This window comes from Delphinus delphis, chromosome 2 (genome assembly GCF_949987515.2).
Source record: "Delphinus delphis chromosome 2, mDelDel1.2, whole genome shotgun sequence".
Taxonomy (NCBI): Eukaryota; Metazoa; Chordata; class Mammalia; order Artiodactyla; family Delphinidae; genus Delphinus; species Delphinus delphis.
Genome location: NC_082684.1, coordinates 64188837 through 64205879, shown reverse-complemented (window position 1 = coordinate 64205879; position 17043 = coordinate 64188837). Strand labels below are relative to the sequence as shown.

The window sequence follows — 17043 nt, the reverse complement described above, 5'->3', positions numbered from 1 at the left end:
GTGGGATCTTCCCAGACCAGGGCTTGAACCCACGTCCCCTGCATTGGCAGGCAGATTCTTAATCACTGTGCAACCAGGGTAGCCCAATAACCCTATTTCTTAAGAAGTTCACAATTCAGGATGAAAATCAATATTCCAGTAATAACATAATATACCATCATCTAAAAAATTAATCCACTCAAGTTCTACTGAAACAGTGCATTATCACTGAAAAAGAATCATTTTTTTTTGCATCAAGTAAGTTTTATGTATATATATATTTTTCTAGAGACTCAGGATTTACAGATGAGTAAAATCAGTAAACTGATATAACCAATTATTTATACCAACAAATAATATTTACACACCAGAATAAAGAAATCAGATTTATATAATGCAACAGCATAAAAACACTGTTCTACAACTAATAACTTAAGATGACTGATCAAGATCTAAGCCCTTAACACATCAGTGAGAGTCGTGAATTTGCCCAGCATCTCAGCTCCACCTAGAGATGTGAGGGACTTAGGGATGGCATTCTGCTCCAGACGATAATAGCATCACATTTTGTGTTGAATCTAAAAGACTCTTTTCTGAGATGAGGAACCCAGCAGGGATTTTTCTCACTTGACTGGGAGGCGAGGTGTCAAAGTCAAATGCTCTTAATTCCAGCCCCGCCCCGGGCTCTGCCATGTTGGGTCTTGTGGGTCGTGTGGCCGTTGCCCCGGCCTCTGGGGCCTTTCAGGGACTCAGCCCTTCAGCGCCGCTACCCCAAGCCTAGCTCATACTGGGAGCCGCTCCAGCCTGCCAGAGACAATGCTGCTTAAACATCTCCCTCGCCAAAGGCAGGCGCCGCCACTGGGCACATTGGTCATTGGTCATTGGTGTAGTGGTGGATGTCCAATTTGATGAGGGACTGCCACCCATCCTGAACGCCCTGGAAGTGCAAGGCAGGGAGACCAGGCTGGTTTTGGAGGTGGCCCAGCATTTGGGTGAGAGCACAGCAAGGACCACTGGCATGGATGGTACAGAAGGCTTGGTTAGACGCCAGAAGTCCTGGATTCTGGTGCACCAGTCAAAATTCCTGTTGGCCCTGAGACCTTGGGCAGAATCATGAATGTCATTGGAGAATATATTGATGAGGGAGGTCCCATGAAAAAGAGTCATTTTAAACTGCTTGAAAAATAAGAACATTTTATAAAATGTTTTTATAAGGCCTTAAGCCTTTTCTAACAACTCCCTACTCTTTCCAATGATGCTTTAAAAATAAACCTTGATCACTACTTTGATCAATACTCACATCTTGATTATATTCCAGGAAGACATGGAAATTTAAATCTTTCCTCAAAATAGGATGTGCTGCCACACGACACAGGAACACTTCATGCATTGCAACGGTCTTCTTGAATATTGCCAAATACTCACTAGAAACAATACACAAAATTAAAGGTAAAATACTGCAGAAAAACATCTGCAACAATTTTTTCAGCAAATACTCTTTGAATTATTCTAAATGCAAAATTAGAGATACAAAGATATAATCCATGTAAACAAAGCTTTTAGTTGAACTGTTAATGAAATATTCAATATATAAAACCCAGCTCTGAAAAGACTTCATGCTAGTTAATAGTATTTATTACATTTAAATGTTAATATTTTTAGGTTTTATGAACGTTTCTTCCTATGCAGGTTGATGTTAAAGGTAACTATAGGGGTTTTTGTTTTTAGCTTCAGAGAAAGTATACTACAAATTATACTGTACAACTTTAATAATTCAATTTCTAGATAATTACTGCTTTTGAACACCTTCATACAAAAAAAAATCAGAAACCAAACCTCAGTATCAGTAATCATATTTTCAACATTAATAACTATTTTCATCTAATGACCCAAGCACACAAGAAAGAAACACACCATGGAGAGACTAATTTTTGCCATTACAATTGAAGAATTGTGTTTAAAATATTTTACTATCATCAGTGAATCACAGTGATCATATAGTAATACACGTCAGTTTCGAAAAAACACTCAAGGAAAAGGCCCAATATTCTTGCTTCAACTACGTGCAAGGAGGATAAGTTTTACATACCAGCAAACCAGCAGGACCAATGTTGGGAGAAGTTTGATCTCTGTGAGGGTAGTCATTCAGTGAAGACAAAAAAGAAGGATGCAGAGGATGGAGGTAGCAGGAGAATAAACCCAAGGTTCTCTGTTATCCAACCCCTAACCAGACCACAAAAGAATCATGATCAGGGCCACTGGAAAACCACTGATTCTTTCAATATTAATGTGCTCTGCTAATTTCCAGCTTTCAGCCTTATAAACTATAGAATTATATATCTGTCTGCTATCAGACTACTGCTTGCACTCAGTATGGACAGAATTCTTAAAATATCTGTCACTTACACTTTAACAAAGAAGACCTACTTTGTTAATTTATCTTGTCAAGAGTTTAGCATCTGAAGGAGTCTAGTAGCACTGTGAAAATATGCTTAAAAACTGAAATTCAGTGCAAGAAGAGAAAAGGAAATGCACAAAGGGGAGAAATGACCAGAAAAAGAGTGATGAACGTGATGATAATGCAAGGAAAGTTATTTCCTTGTGTAACTCTCAAAATACAGAAAAACAATATACAGCAAATCCAAAATTATTTTGAATGTTTAATAAAAGAGGAAAAACTGTATTTTCAGCAAATATGCTAAAAATGAAATAGAAATTATCTCAATTTTTTTCAAGGATTTAATATGTCTAGTATATATGAAACTAGTAATCACTTAATAAAAAACATTAAAAAACTATTCTCTATTCTCTCTCTGCTCCTATTCTTTTCCCTTCAGCCAGAAGCCACAGGCAGAGAAAAGAGGAGGGGGAAAATTACGCGCGCACGCACACACACACACACACACTTTTTGAAAAAGAAAGCAGAATATATTCAGAGTTGCTCAGTGCACACTGCTATGAGAAACAGAAGTCTTGGTAGTATGCACTTGTCAAAAAAAGAGAACCAGGTGAGTACTGACTAAGGCCTTGTAAATAACAAATGAAAAGATTTACACTGTGCTTTAAAAAAGTCATTATTTCCCTTTCTACTATTTTTTTATAAACTTTTGGATCCCCTGTTTTCAATTTTCAGAGTTTATTTAAAAATGTAATTTAAAGAATTTTAAAGTGCAGACAATTATTCTATAATTTTCCTGTAGGCTCTGATCATGACCATTAACACTGGTTGTATGGCTTAAACCTGTATCTTCCAGAAAGGGTCAATGTGGTGAAATGATTGAAAGGATGGGATATCAGAAAGCAAAAAAACAAAAACAAAACAAAAAAGGCACTAAAATAAGCACAATTAACAAGAAAAATCACATACGCTTCCAGCTCCTGTTTCATCTTTGTGAATTCTTCCTTTGTCATAGACCCTTCTCCTTCTCCAAGTTTCTGTAGTTTTTCCCTTGAGGCATCAAAATCAGGTCTTGGTGGTGCTGGAGGGATCTGTAATGGAACCAAATCACTAGTTTTTTGACCGCACTACACGGCATGCGGGATCTTAGTTCCCTGACCAGGGATCAAACCCATGCCCCCTGCAGTGGAAGCACGGGGTCTTAACCACTGGGCTGCCAGGGAAGTCCCCCAAATCACTAGTTTTAAAGACTTTAATTTCTTGCAGCAATTGTACTACTGCCACCATAAAAGACTATTGTCTGAGAGAGCTAAAGTCATCCTGAATGAACTGGATACCAGGAATATCCCGATTAAGGTTAGAGAATTTGATTAAGTCTAGAAATTAAGATCCTTGAGATCCTTTACACCAAGGAAGAAACAAGAGCAGAGTACTATTTTCTGGTGTTAGAACAGTACCAGAACTTTAGTCTGCAGATTCTAGATGTGGCAACCTAGAGTCCTCGAATGTCTATGTGCATTAAGCTTTGAGTACACACTAAATAAATGTGTAGCAAATATGTATACTATTTTTCAAAAGTATGTAAATGGTATGATTGGTGTACCAGAGGCAGAAAGCACTGACTTAAAAACAAGAGAACAAGATACAGACTAATGACTAACCTCATCTTATTCACCCACAGTAAGTGGGTAAGTAAGCACTACCTTAAATAAAAATATAAGATCTAGAAGAGACATATTATTCAAGGGAAGGATATAAGAAAAACCTTATCGTAGGAGGAAGAGCCTACAAGTAAGAACTGTTAAGGGGAAATGATGGAAAGCAAACAGAGCAAGGAAGAGGAAGAAAAGGTTAAGTAGCGGAAAGTTAAAATAACAATGACTTGAAGAAAAGGATTACACCAAGAAAAGCAATAGGAAAGGAAGCATCAAATACAGATCAGCACACATTCATTGATGCCCGCACACAGCATCTACTATGTGCCAAGCATGATACTGAACAACTGGCATATAAAGATAGATAAGACATAGTCTTGATCTTTGATGAGTGTTCAGTCTATGGGAGAAAAAAGTAGTAAGAAAATGTCATCACACAAGAAGATGAGGGAAAAAAAGGCGGAAATAGGAGGAGGTTCCAGGCTGCTAAACACATCGACATGCTGGGAAAATGGAAGGTGGTACAACATCCTGGAAAGGTCATGAAAGTTATCTGTCAACCCCCCACTCCAATACCTCATCCTATGCATCTCTTCTTCCATTTGGCTGTTCCTAAGTTGTATCCTTTATATAAACTGTTAATTAACCAAAAAGAAAAAAAGAAAAAGTACTGCCAGTTGTCCACCAAACTCAATTTGTAGAAAGAAAAAAAAAAGCAAATGATTGAGAAGCAGGGGCCACAAGGATAAAGGTGGAATCAGGCGAGGTCAGGATGATTTCAAGGAAATCAAATGAAACTAAACTTCAGAAATCTGACTGTGGTCAACAGCTGAGGCACAACACCCAGTGCATATTTATATTCGATAATCTCTTAAGGAGCCCTCCAACTCTAAGCATCTGTCTACCTAAGGGTTCAAGACCAGTATGGTTTGTAATACCCCCTTAGCTACTCCCTAGGACAAGCCCATTTCTATTCTAATAAACAGCAGGAATTTAAGTTTAAGTGAGGGGGAATAACGTATCCATATCCCCACACTCCCAAACAAGACAACTCAGGATAAAAGTGGTAGTCAATTACATTTTGTAGCTGGCAATTTAAAAAAATGACCTCAGTTCACTAGAAGTGCAAAAGAAGATTTCAACACATAATAAAGTATCTAAAAAGCTCCTAGAAAATGGGATTAAAATGGAACCTCAACACTTACAATGTAACCTGCATAGTCTTCATTTTCAACGAAGGAATCGTGAAGCCAGATAAATTCCTCATGTTGTCGAACAACTGAAAACTCGTTTTGTTTAAAATTTGGCAATGAACTCTGCAAAGAAAGAGATTCTCTCAAAAATCGAAGTTACACTAAAAACACTTTTAACATTTTATACCTTATTTTTTAAAATTAGTCTTTTATGAAAGATTCTCAGTGCTTTTACACTCTATTATGAAAACCCTGAGACACCCAGACAAAATTATCCTGGGATCTTTGAGAAAATAAGCTGACAGCCTCTTATTATATTGTACTTCTACCATTACAAAGTTATCCTATAAATATAACAAACTCAACTATTCAAACAAAGAAAAATAGATCACAATCTGAAAATGTGCCTGAGAACTGAAATCTAAAAAGAAAATAGTCTGTTAAAACAGTAATTTAGGGCTTCCCTGGTGGCGCAGTGGTTGAGAGTCCGCCTGCCGATGCAGGGGACACGGGTTCATGCCCCGGTCCGGGAAGATCCCACATGCCGCGGAGCGGCTAGGCCCGTGAGCCATGGCCACTGAGCCTGCGTGTCCGGAGCCTGTGCTCCACAGCAGGAGAGGCCACAACAGTGAGAGGCCCGTGCACCACAAAAAAAAAAAAAAAAACAACAACAACAGTAATTTAACTGAAGGAATGTACCAAAATTGAAAATAACAAGAATGGTAAAAGATATTAAAGTCTAGAGAAAATTAAATTTGTACTATGTCTAAGTTCTATGATTAATTCTCAAATGTTAATCTTTAAAAAGTACACTTCCCTAAAACGTTTTGTTAAAACAACAGCAGTGAATTATAAACAAAAATAGAATTACTGATTATGTTCAAAACCAAAATTCTAGTCAATATATTATTACATATGTAACATTAGCACAATAACTAAAATAACAGAAGTACAAAATCCCATTTACCTTTGTGTGAACAGTGAATTTTACTTTATCTCTCTCACTAAGAGCATCAGAAATGTCCACCTGCAGAGCAGCATCACTTTGAAGATCTACATTTATTGCTTTAAGCTAGAAAAAGAATAACTCAATGAAAATTCTGTAGGCTTTTATACAATTTAATTCTTCTCCCAGACAATAAGACAATGCAAAAACGAAACTAAAGAATCTGAAATCTAAAAAGTACTCAAGCTCATTTACTCTATATATCTATATCTGTACCTATCTGTCTATCTATCTATCTATCTACTATCTAGAGGGAGATGCTTTGGGTATGTTATTATCTTATCCAATTTTCATTCTACACCATTGCAACTACACTTTGCTTTGTATGAGTCAATGTGCTAAACATTATTACAGTTTCACCCAAAAAGTAAACTATTTTCCAAGAAGATGGTCCTTTAAAAGTTCAAGTGTTCTAAAAGGTATCTACCTTTAAGAACAAGAAAAATAATAAAAAGAATATTGGCCAATCATTTAAACTCTATTGCTTATTTTAATTCAGGAATATACAATAAAACTATTAATAATAATTAAATATATTACATATATGTATTATGTATATGTAAAATGCAAAAAATATGATAACATATAATACTCAATAATTAACTCCTGTGATATGAATTAAATTTTACTCTACAGTACTCTTTAATTCTTCTAAATTAATTTTTACTCTATACACCCATTTCTATTTACCCATTTATGAGAAAAGTTCTCCACATATAATTCTAATCATAATTCTACTTATAATTCTTAAATTTCATCCATTTTTCTTCCCCTTTAAACAAACAAACATTCTAACATCTTTGGGTAATTTGGAGATTTACAAAAGAAGCAAACACACTAAAAGATAAAGTCTCAGCCAGCTGCAAAGATATGAAATATTTAAAGTGTAACTAAGTAGCTTGCTTCAAATACTCTAGTTGTAAAAGCCAGGACTGACTTTGGAATCTTACCTAGTCATTAGTGTTTCAAATTTCAATTACAATGTAAATGGAAAAAATGCTGGAAGCAAAATTGTTTATTCTATGATCTCAATTATATTAAAAAAATGCAAAAATGGTTCTGAAGAACCTAGGGGCAGGACAGGAATAAAGACGCAGACATAGAGGCTGGACTTGAGGACACGGGGAGGGGGAAGGGTAAGCTGGGACAAAGTGAGAGAGTGGCATGGACTTATATGCACTACCAAATGTAAAATAGATAGCTAGTGGGAAGCAGCCGCATAGCACAGGGAGATCAGCTCATGCTTTGTGACCACCTAGAGGGGTGGGAGGGAGACGCGAGAGGGAGGGGATATGGGGATATATGTATACGTATAGCTGATTCACTTTGTGATACAGCAGAAACTAACACACCATTGTAAAGCAATTATACTCTAATAAAGATGTTAAAAAAAATGCATACATAAAAGGCTTATAGGAAATACAACAAAATGTGAGTTGCAGTGGATTTGCTTCTTTGTATATTCTTTTATTCTCCCAACTTTCCACAATATGCATGTATTACTTTTATAAATAGGAAAAAAATAAGCCTTTAAGGAATCTTGCGATTTATTAAAAGATGAATTTTGTGAAGTTTTCCATTAAATAGGGTTGTTTATTAGTAATGAAAGTAACATACTATTTCATTTTTGCTCTTTTGGTTCTATATTGACTAGACATGTTTTTAAAAAATAAATACCATTACATACAATCTAACTTAAGAGTCACAGAAGAAATTAATCACTATTTAAATTGCATGGCCTTTAATGAAAACTTTATTGATAACTTTGATAAGTTTATATTAAAATAAATTTCAATCAGTAATCATATTTTTAAAAGTTAATACTATAAACTTACATAAAAATATTTTAAAATATTTAAAAAATTGCTATTGTACTCAATGCTACATGTAGCCCACTGTCTGATAAAAGAAATGAACTTAAAGGTTGTTTTGAATTACAAAGGAGTATTCTTTTTCATTTTCCAACTATCTTCATTGCTTCTGAAGTATTGGAAACATTAGAGAGTACTTTGTTCTTTGGTTTTCTTGCTTTTATTTAGTCTTATGTCTTCAAACTGTCCTTCCTACCTGTTCTCTAACCCCTTACCTTAATTCTAATTTAAGAAATCTGTTTCCTTATTTCTCTTTACTCACATTCAGGCCACTCTTAAGATGTTTATTGTGGTGGGATGAATTACAGCTCCCCAAAAGACATCCATATCCAAATCCCTGTGAATGTTACCTTATATGGTAAAAAAGATGGGGAGATTATCCTGGATTATCCAGGTGGGTCCTAAATACAATTACATGTATCTTTATAAGAAGGAGGCAGAGGGAAATTTGACACAGACAAAAGAAGAGAAGGCAACTTAACTACGGAGGCAGAGATTAGAGTGGTAAAGCCACAAGCCAAGGATTGCAGGCAGCCACGAGAAAGCTGGAAGAGATAAGTAACTAATTCTTCGCTAGAGCCTCAGGGAGCATGGCCCTGCCAACACCTTGATCTCAGCTCAGTGATAGTGATTTCAGACTTCGGGCCTGCAGAACTGTGAGAGAATAAATTCTGTTGTGTTAACCCGTCAGGTTTGCAGTAATTCGTTATAGCAGCCACAGGAAACGCATAAATTTATCATATGGTTTTTGGAATAATAACCTTAGCAATTCTCCATTTCTTGTTTTCACTGCCTAGTCTAGGATTTTTCAGACACAACTCATAAGACTCAACCTGGATGCTTGTTAAAAAATACAGAATCCCACGCCCTATCCCAGACGTATCAAAACAGAATCTTCAGAATGAGCCTTAAAAACCGTACTTGGGAACACTGGCCTAGATTTTCCAGGTTGTCCTTGTCTTTACATTCTGTCAAAACTTCATCTCAACTGCTAATATTTTCTTTTCAATGATTATATAAAATATTTCTGCCAGATTTCATATCTCTACGTATATTTTAATTTTCAGGTTTATTTTCTTTTTTTTTAACCGTTGCGCCATCAATTTGGAAACACACCTTTCAGGATTTCCACATATGAAGGGCTGTTATTTTTTCTTCCAATTAAAGATTATTTTAAATTATTAAAATATTTCTCTGTCTTCCATTTCGTTATCCTTTTATGCCAAATACACTGTTCCCCTTTTTTTGCTTTGTTTTGTCTGATAGTAAAACACCTGGGTTTTTAAAATTGTAACTTATCAATAAATAATATTACTGTATTATACATTTACCACTTTTGGTCTTGTACTTTATTTTTTAGGTATAGTTTACATATAATGAACTGCAGATTTTAAGTATATAGTTTGAAGAGTTTAAACAAATATGTAGGTTACACCCCTGTAATCATCACCATAATTAAGATATGGAACATTTCCATCAGCCCCAGAAGTTCCCTCCTTTGCTTTTATTCCTCTACTTCTTACTTTCTAACTCTTTGATAAATTCTCTCTTGTATGCCTTATTAAAGCATATTAAAGCACTGGAAAATATGTCTTCCAATCAGTTGTGCCTTAGATTTAATAAAATATCATATTGTAAATTTAGTGTGTGGTTTTTTTTGTTTTTGTTCTTTTGGTCATGACGCACGGCTTGCAGGATCTTAGTTCCCCAACGGGGGTGGAACCCAGGCCCCCTGCAGTGGAATCAACGGGGGTGGAACCCAGGCCCCCTGCAGTGGAATCACGGAGTTCCTAACCACTGGACAGCAGGGAATTCCTGTAAATTTAGTGTTAATTACATAAAATGTACACAGATTTTCCAGGTGGATTTTTTTCTTTGTTTACAGAAAAGTCAGTAATTTTAGACAGTTTTGGTTAAGGGGAAGAGTCAAAGCAAACAACTTGTGATTCATCAACATTTAATTAACTCTGCAAGTAGTGAGGTCAGTTTGAGGAAATTCTAACTGGACTATATTCACCAGTTTAATCCTTATCTGGGCCAATACTTCCTTTTGTCAAAGACTGACTAGGTTAAACACCTGTGTCAGGGTCAAGAGAAAGCCCAGGCAGAGAAAATGATTAAGCAAAACACACTATCCTTAGAAAAATAATCTAAAGACACTGCCCTACTGCTGATAGATTAATTCTTCACATATAATTACTTAGTAAAGAGGACATTCACTATTAGTTTACTACACTGATGTGTTTACATGTTAAAGTATCAACCTTATGACACTCCTAAAAACTTAACTGTTAATCTTTTGCCAGAAAAGTACATGTACAGAGATGGATGGATGGATGGAGGAGGAAGGAAGAAGGAAAATAACTGATTATTTCAACAGCCTCCCAACTGGTCTCTTGCTTCTGCCTCTTTCCCTCTTCAATCTATACTCCTTATAGGGCCACTGGAACCATCCCACTAAACTAGAAATCACTCCTCTGCTCAAAACCTAAGGGGTTCCCACTTAGAGAAAAGCCTAATCCTTACAGTGGCCCCCAGGCCCTATTCTTCTGGCTCACTGCAGCCCTGAAAGAAAGGTGCAAACCGTAACAGGGCTAAGAAACTATTTCTAGGGAATTACAGTATAAACAGTGAAAAACCCCATGAGGCAGACAGAAATTCTGTTAAGTTCACTAACTCGGGCCAAAATTTAAATCTATTTTACTCCTAGTCCAGTTATGATTTAAAAAAAATTTTTATTGAAGTAGTTGATTTACAACCAGTTATGATTTTGGAAGTCCTGTAATAAATTATTTCCATTATGATACTCTGTATACGCAGCAGTCAAATCAACAGTTGATTATACATATACTTTCCGGAAACTAGATTCCCTTTCATCCATCATACTAGGAATAACAAAACATTACTAGAGTCGCATGATGTCACTCCAATGCCTTTCTCGCTGGTCTTGTCAACTCCCATTGCTCTTTTGCCGTACTTGGCTTGCAAATTCCCACATGTAGGATCAATTCAATCATCAACTTTCTTTGCTTTTTTGAGCTGAGTGTGGCTAAAGTCACAACTGTCTGTGCTTGTCCACTACAAATTATTGCTCTCCCAACTGCACTAGACTCTTAAAACCATTCAACAGTCCAGGGCCGATCTGCTCAGCTCCCCTTCTGATTCCCTGAGCAACCACTCCAAAGCTTTACTATCTCAACCCTCGATTGCATTTCCACCCTATGCTCAACAAGTGACCCTGTCTCCCACATCCCCAAGAAATAAACATTAGCAGCTGTTTTCCCTCAGACCCATCAATAAGTCTTTCTATAAATAGATCTGTACTCACCATCTCCTCTGCATTCTCAGAAGGAGTGGTGTCCCATGGAGAGCAGAGCTCTCCGGCTACCTGAGCAGGTAATCTGCCTGTTTGCTCTAGAACCTGCTTGTACACTGCTCTTCTAGTCAAGTTAGCCCTGGTCTCACAACACCTCCACACAGTGAGGACCTAATTTCCAAATCCAATACTTTGCAGTCTTCTTGATCTCTCTTCGGTATTTTGCCTCAATGATCATTCTGACCATGTCCTTAAAACTCTCTCAACTTCTGGGGACTCTTTTCATTTTCTCCCCACTCATCTCAGCCCCATCAGTTAGTCCATTTCTTCTCCTTGGCCTGTGAATGCTGTTTCCCGCTGGGTACTATCTAGCGTTGGCAAACTCGGCCATTCTTGACTAATAACTCTGAAATTTATACCTTCAACTCACACCTCTTATTCTAAGTTCCCAATCATAATTTCAAGTTACTAACTAGACATATCCACCTGGATGTATTTACTTATTAAACAACTGAGTGCCTTCAACGTGCCAACCACTGTCAGATGTGCTTGCGATAGAGCAATGAAAGGACACAATCTTCACCCTTTCAGATCTTACTTTCTAGTTTGGCAGGGAAGGGATTAGACACTTCACAGGCACTTCAAATCCAACATATCTGAAAACCAAACTTATTATCTACCTTCTAACTCTGCTATTCTCTCGTATATTCCTCATCTCCTTCTCCTCTGTCCAGCACATGTATTTATTCAGCCACTATGCCCTGTGCATTCTATCTTCTAAATATCTCTCTGCTATGTCCCCTCCTTCATCCCTTCTTCCACTGCCTTAGTTCTACCTTTAACATTTCTCATCTGGACTGCCGCAAAAGCCTGGTAACAGGTTTCTCTGCTTTCTGCAAGGAAGAAACAATCCACCTTCCACATCGGAGTCATCTACAATGCTATTTTCATCTGGGCATATGTCCTTCCTAGCTGGTGATCCCTCAGGACTTCCCACATTATGCACTTTATCTGTATTACCCATATCTACTCCTGCTTCCAGTAAGAAAAAGTGCTCCAGGTGGAACCTAATGACCTACCTACATGTTATCCTCTCTGCTGGCAAGCCTTCCCCATCCCTGGGAGCCTACACATTCAACATTTAAGGCTTAGCTCCTGTAGGCAACAGCACAGTGGTTAACAGCCCAGTACCTATAGCTAGACTCCCTGAGTTTGAATACAGCTCATACCGGCTGTATGAACCAGGGCAAGTTATTTAATCTCTCTGAACCTCACTTTTCCTTTCCAAAGTAGGAATAATAGTAGCAGTTACTTCACAGGGATTTGAGAATTGAGTTGATGTGTGGAAAGTCCCTAGTATGCAGCAAACGCTTCATCAGTTGTGTAGTTACCATTATGTCTTCACTCTCCTTCGTACTCCCACAGCACTTCACCGGTAAGCTCCTCACTACACTGCCACGGCCCCAGGGCAGGAACTTTCTCTTCTTCCTCTGCCAACATTCATCTTATCCTTTGCCAACGAAATCTATGTCACGTTTTTATCAGAAATAACTATCAATAAATGTGGAATATGTTCAAGCTAAATGCTGAGTAGGTACAAAAGAAAATGCAAACATCTGGGCCAAGTCTTAAAAGGTTAAGTCAAATTTCATGTGAAAAAAAAGGTGAGGGAAAAAAAAACCCACTCCACAACACTGAGAAGCATGCATAAAGCAGACATTAAAGTGCAGAGGTGGTTGGGCAATGACAAGTAGACTAGAATATGCCTATTGTGTGTGTGTGTGTGTGTGTGTGTGTGTGTGTGTGTGTATGGGGCAGGGGCATCTTGAGAAATGAAGTCAGCCAGAAAGCATTATGAACGGTGTTCAATGCTAGCATAAGGAGTTTGGACCTTACTGCAAAAAGAACTGGGTCCCCGTAAGTCCTTGTGACTATTGGTGCCATATGATCTAATCATTTCAGTTAGGTAACTACCAGTCATGTGCAGTCTGGACTGGAAAGTAGAGAGCCTGGAGACAGACCAATGAGATACTGCTACAGTCCAGGCAAGAGATAGAGGAAACTTAACTGTGGCCATATAAATGAAAGATGGGCTAACAACATTTCTGAGGTGAAATTATCTGGCCTCAGTGACTGTTCTGGTATGGGGATGAAGGTTATGATTCAGAAGCTTCTTGCATGAAGGACTACAAATGATGACATTAATGAAGATAAGGAATAAGAGGGAGGAGCAAGGCTAGGAGTCCAGGAGAGGTGCACTTCCTCCACCTGAAGTAATTCTGAAAACAATAAACATATTATTTAGAATTCAAATCAAATGCTAAGAGAATTATGCCATCATGCTGGCATGTACTGCTCTATTTAACAAGCACATCAGAGCAAAATGTGTCCAGTTCAAAGGGCTCATTTGTTTACTAAATAATATGTTACTGTCCTTCCTTTGGGAAAGAAAAAAATACCCTTCTATGCAGAGGTGTAACCGAAGAGATCAAAAAGTGGCCAATAATTTTCAATATTGTGTATTCTTAAAGTCTGCTTTTTAAGTTTCTTACAAAACAGTATATTCTTAAGGCTGTAAGACTCTCTTCTGTTCCAAATCATAATGAAAATTTAAGGCTGCTTAAAAATGTATTTAAAAATGCTGTCTTTAATTTTGCTTACTTACTGCTTTGAATGAAATGCTTGCACTATTGTTTTTGAATCTGTGATGTCCCCCCTACAATTTGTATCAAATAGGTACTGCATGCTTTCTCTCTATCAAGACTTTCTTAAAAGGCTGAACAAGCAATCTAAACTAAAAGTGCAATGCCTAAAAGTTCTAATCTATTTATGGCACTCTATTTCTATCAGGACAAACACAATATAAGGAAATTTAAACAGGCCTGAAATTTCTGTTCCTGAAATGAGGCAATAGCAGGATAACTTTGTGCAGCCATAATCAGACTTCAGTGTACAATGGAATCATCTTGCTAGTTAACAAAGTACTTATCTGTCCTCCCTACCTCAAGAGATTGATTTACTAGAGGGTGGGCCCAGAAACTTCTGACTTTAGTTTTTCAAACACCCCAGGTGATTCTGATGCAAGTGTTTCAAAACGACTTTGAGAAATACGTGCGCTGGCTTTGATGTCAGCAGCATGGTTTAAAGTCCACCTCTCTCACTCACTGGCTGTGTGACTTCAGACTACTCACTTAGTTTCTCTGAGGTTCAGATTTCTCATCTGTAAATGGGAGATACTAAAAGCTTCACAAGGATGGTAAGAGGATATAAGGAAACAATGCTTATACAGTGCTAACACAGTGCCCAGATATGACTATTACTATGATTCCCCTACCCCAGAAGATACATATACACATTCATACACATGCACTTTGTCTTAAAATTCATTAGAACCTAAAATTTTAAGAAATAACCAGAAATCCTACATGATGCTTTCATGCTAACTAGTAATTCTAAATGATGCTTTTCTGTAAACTGAGAAATTTATTAATTCATCGTTTATAAAAATATGCAGCACCTTCTGCATCTTTCTTACCATTTTAAAACTTTATAAAGGTCATCAGTTAATACTAACTACCTTATCTCTTATTTTAAAAAACCAGGAATAACATCCTATAAAAATATTTTATCACCTGCCCAAAATCGACTAACAGACGTGTCTCTCACATTGTCTAAGATAAATAAGTAAAAGCAAAACGGAAAAAACTAAAGTGCAAACTGTTAAATGTGAAGGAACCATGGAACGTTGCTGAGCTGCAATCATCATGTATCAATGTTTTTCAAGTGCTCACTTGTACAAGGCACTATACAGATTACTACCCTTCGGCCAAGGTAAATGGGGGTAGAGCGTGGGAGGGAGGAATCATAGCCCTGAAGGCCCTTTCTGAACTGAAATGCACTGCCTCAAATCACCACCAAGGGATCTCTGCAAAAGATGTATTTTTTTGGACATTAGGAAAAGTAAAGGTACTGTGGACTACCAGCACTTCACAAAATCTGGTAGGATACTGGAGAAGAGTTTAGATTCGGCAACTGTAAAATCCCGTGCAAAAGGGTAATTTAGAACAACCCCGTACTATAATGTTTTAGAGGAAAAGAAGGGTGGGCAAGGGCGGGTTCGAGAGGTCCCCCCAAGGGGAAATTGAAGGTGCCGGCAGGAAGGTCTGACAATGGGTTTTCATAGTCCCCAACGTGGTGGCGGCGGGTGTCCAGCTCCGGCCTCCACCTCCACTTCCCCACCTGCACCCGGACCGGCCGGGGAAGGAGGTCCACAGAAGAGTCGGAGCCGTGGCGGGGGCCGAGAGCAGCCGCGGGTCCCCGGGAAATCAGAACCGAACGGCCCCAAGGGAGGAAGGGCTGCAGGAGGGCGGGGCGCGGTGCGGCGAGGAAATCGAAAGGAGGCCGGCGGGTAGGGGGTGCCGCGCGACCGGAGACACCCCTCTCCCGTACCACACCCCTGGACCAAGGCGAGGGAGGGAGGGTCCCGCTAGCCAGAAGGAGGCAGAACTTACTCCGCGGTCCTCCTCCGAGAGGAAGTCGGGGCCGTCGTCCAGGCCTTCCTGCGAGGTCGGCGGGGCCCGCCGCGCCGGGGAAAGGATGGAGTGGGGGGGACACAAGGGGAGACATTAGTGTCAGGCCGGCGCGGCCCCCGCACCCGCCCCGCGCCCGCCGCCCCCAACGCGCGCCCGGGACTCGGCGCCGCGGACACCCACCATCATGGCTGCTCCGAGGCGAGGGCTGGCGCAGGCGCGCACCGCACCGCGGGCCGGAGGGAGCCGGCGGCGGCCGGCAAGCGGGGCGGGGCCGGCGGCGGGGCCTCGGAGCAGCCCCGCCCCGCCCGCCCCGACGGGGCCGGGGTCCGAGAGCGCGGAAGAAGGAAGGAAGTGCCCTCCGCCCAAGGTCGAACCACCCTTGGCCGAGTGGGCCCGAAGGCCCAGGCTCACGTGTCTGGAGACTGCTCGCGGCTGGGCGGCTCTGATCCCAGAAGGGCCGAAGGCCACCCGGGGAGCTGTCCAGTTCCCGTTCTCTGAGGGCTGCGGCGAAAAACCAAGCAAGCGCCCTCCAGAAGCCACAGTAAATCATCTAGTCTTTGTATAGTGCCACACGATAATTAATCACAATTAATATTTTGCCCGTAGAAGTTGTGGGAACCCAGGCCCTTTACACCGTCATCAGTCAGGGGCTGTAATCAAGCTTTTACTGCTAGCGAGGCAATAACTATCTCAGGGTTTGGGGCGCTAATGGTTGAGCACTATGTAAATGAGCTGTTCACATTACAAGAGTATTCCTTTTCTTTATACCAAGAAATGTCCCCAGGCATACTCTAACTGTCCAGTTGTAGAGCACCACACGGGTGTCCACAGGCACTTGAGACAAGACAAAAGTCATTCCTTACCCCCTGCCCCACTTTTTCTATTACACACACGCACAAACAAGCAATCCTGTACTCCCATTCAGTTAATGGCATCAGTATCTTCAGATGTTCAGGCCAGAAACCTAAGTCCCATTCAAGTCCTTCCTTCCTCTCCCTCACTCGTTACACCATTTAGTAACCAAATCCTATTACATCTGTAATTTATCATGTACCATTACCTCTTAAACTGGTCTCATTCCTCCTCCCAACCC

General features: G+C 39.4%; 1 protein-coding gene across 1 annotated transcript in view; it reads right to left on the bottom strand.

Annotated features, from left to right (window-relative positions):
- SNX6 (sorting nexin 6) overlaps positions 1–16227 on the bottom strand; it is a 54863-nt gene extending 38636 nt beyond the window's left edge. The window contains exons 1-6 of the mRNA XM_060001882.2: positions 16131–16227; positions 15930–15977; positions 6193–6297; positions 5238–5348; positions 3347–3468; positions 1280–1403 (exon numbers count right to left, since the gene is read on the bottom strand). Coding sequence (XP_059857865.2) covers positions 1280–1403; positions 3347–3468; positions 5238–5348; positions 6193–6297; positions 15930–15977; positions 16131–16136 — 516 coding nt within the window. The 5' untranslated portion in view covers positions 16137–16227. The remainder of the gene's footprint in view (positions 1–1279; positions 1404–3346; positions 3469–5237; positions 5349–6192; positions 6298–15929; positions 15978–16130) is intronic.
- Between the last annotated feature and the right edge of the window lie 816 nt (positions 16228–17043).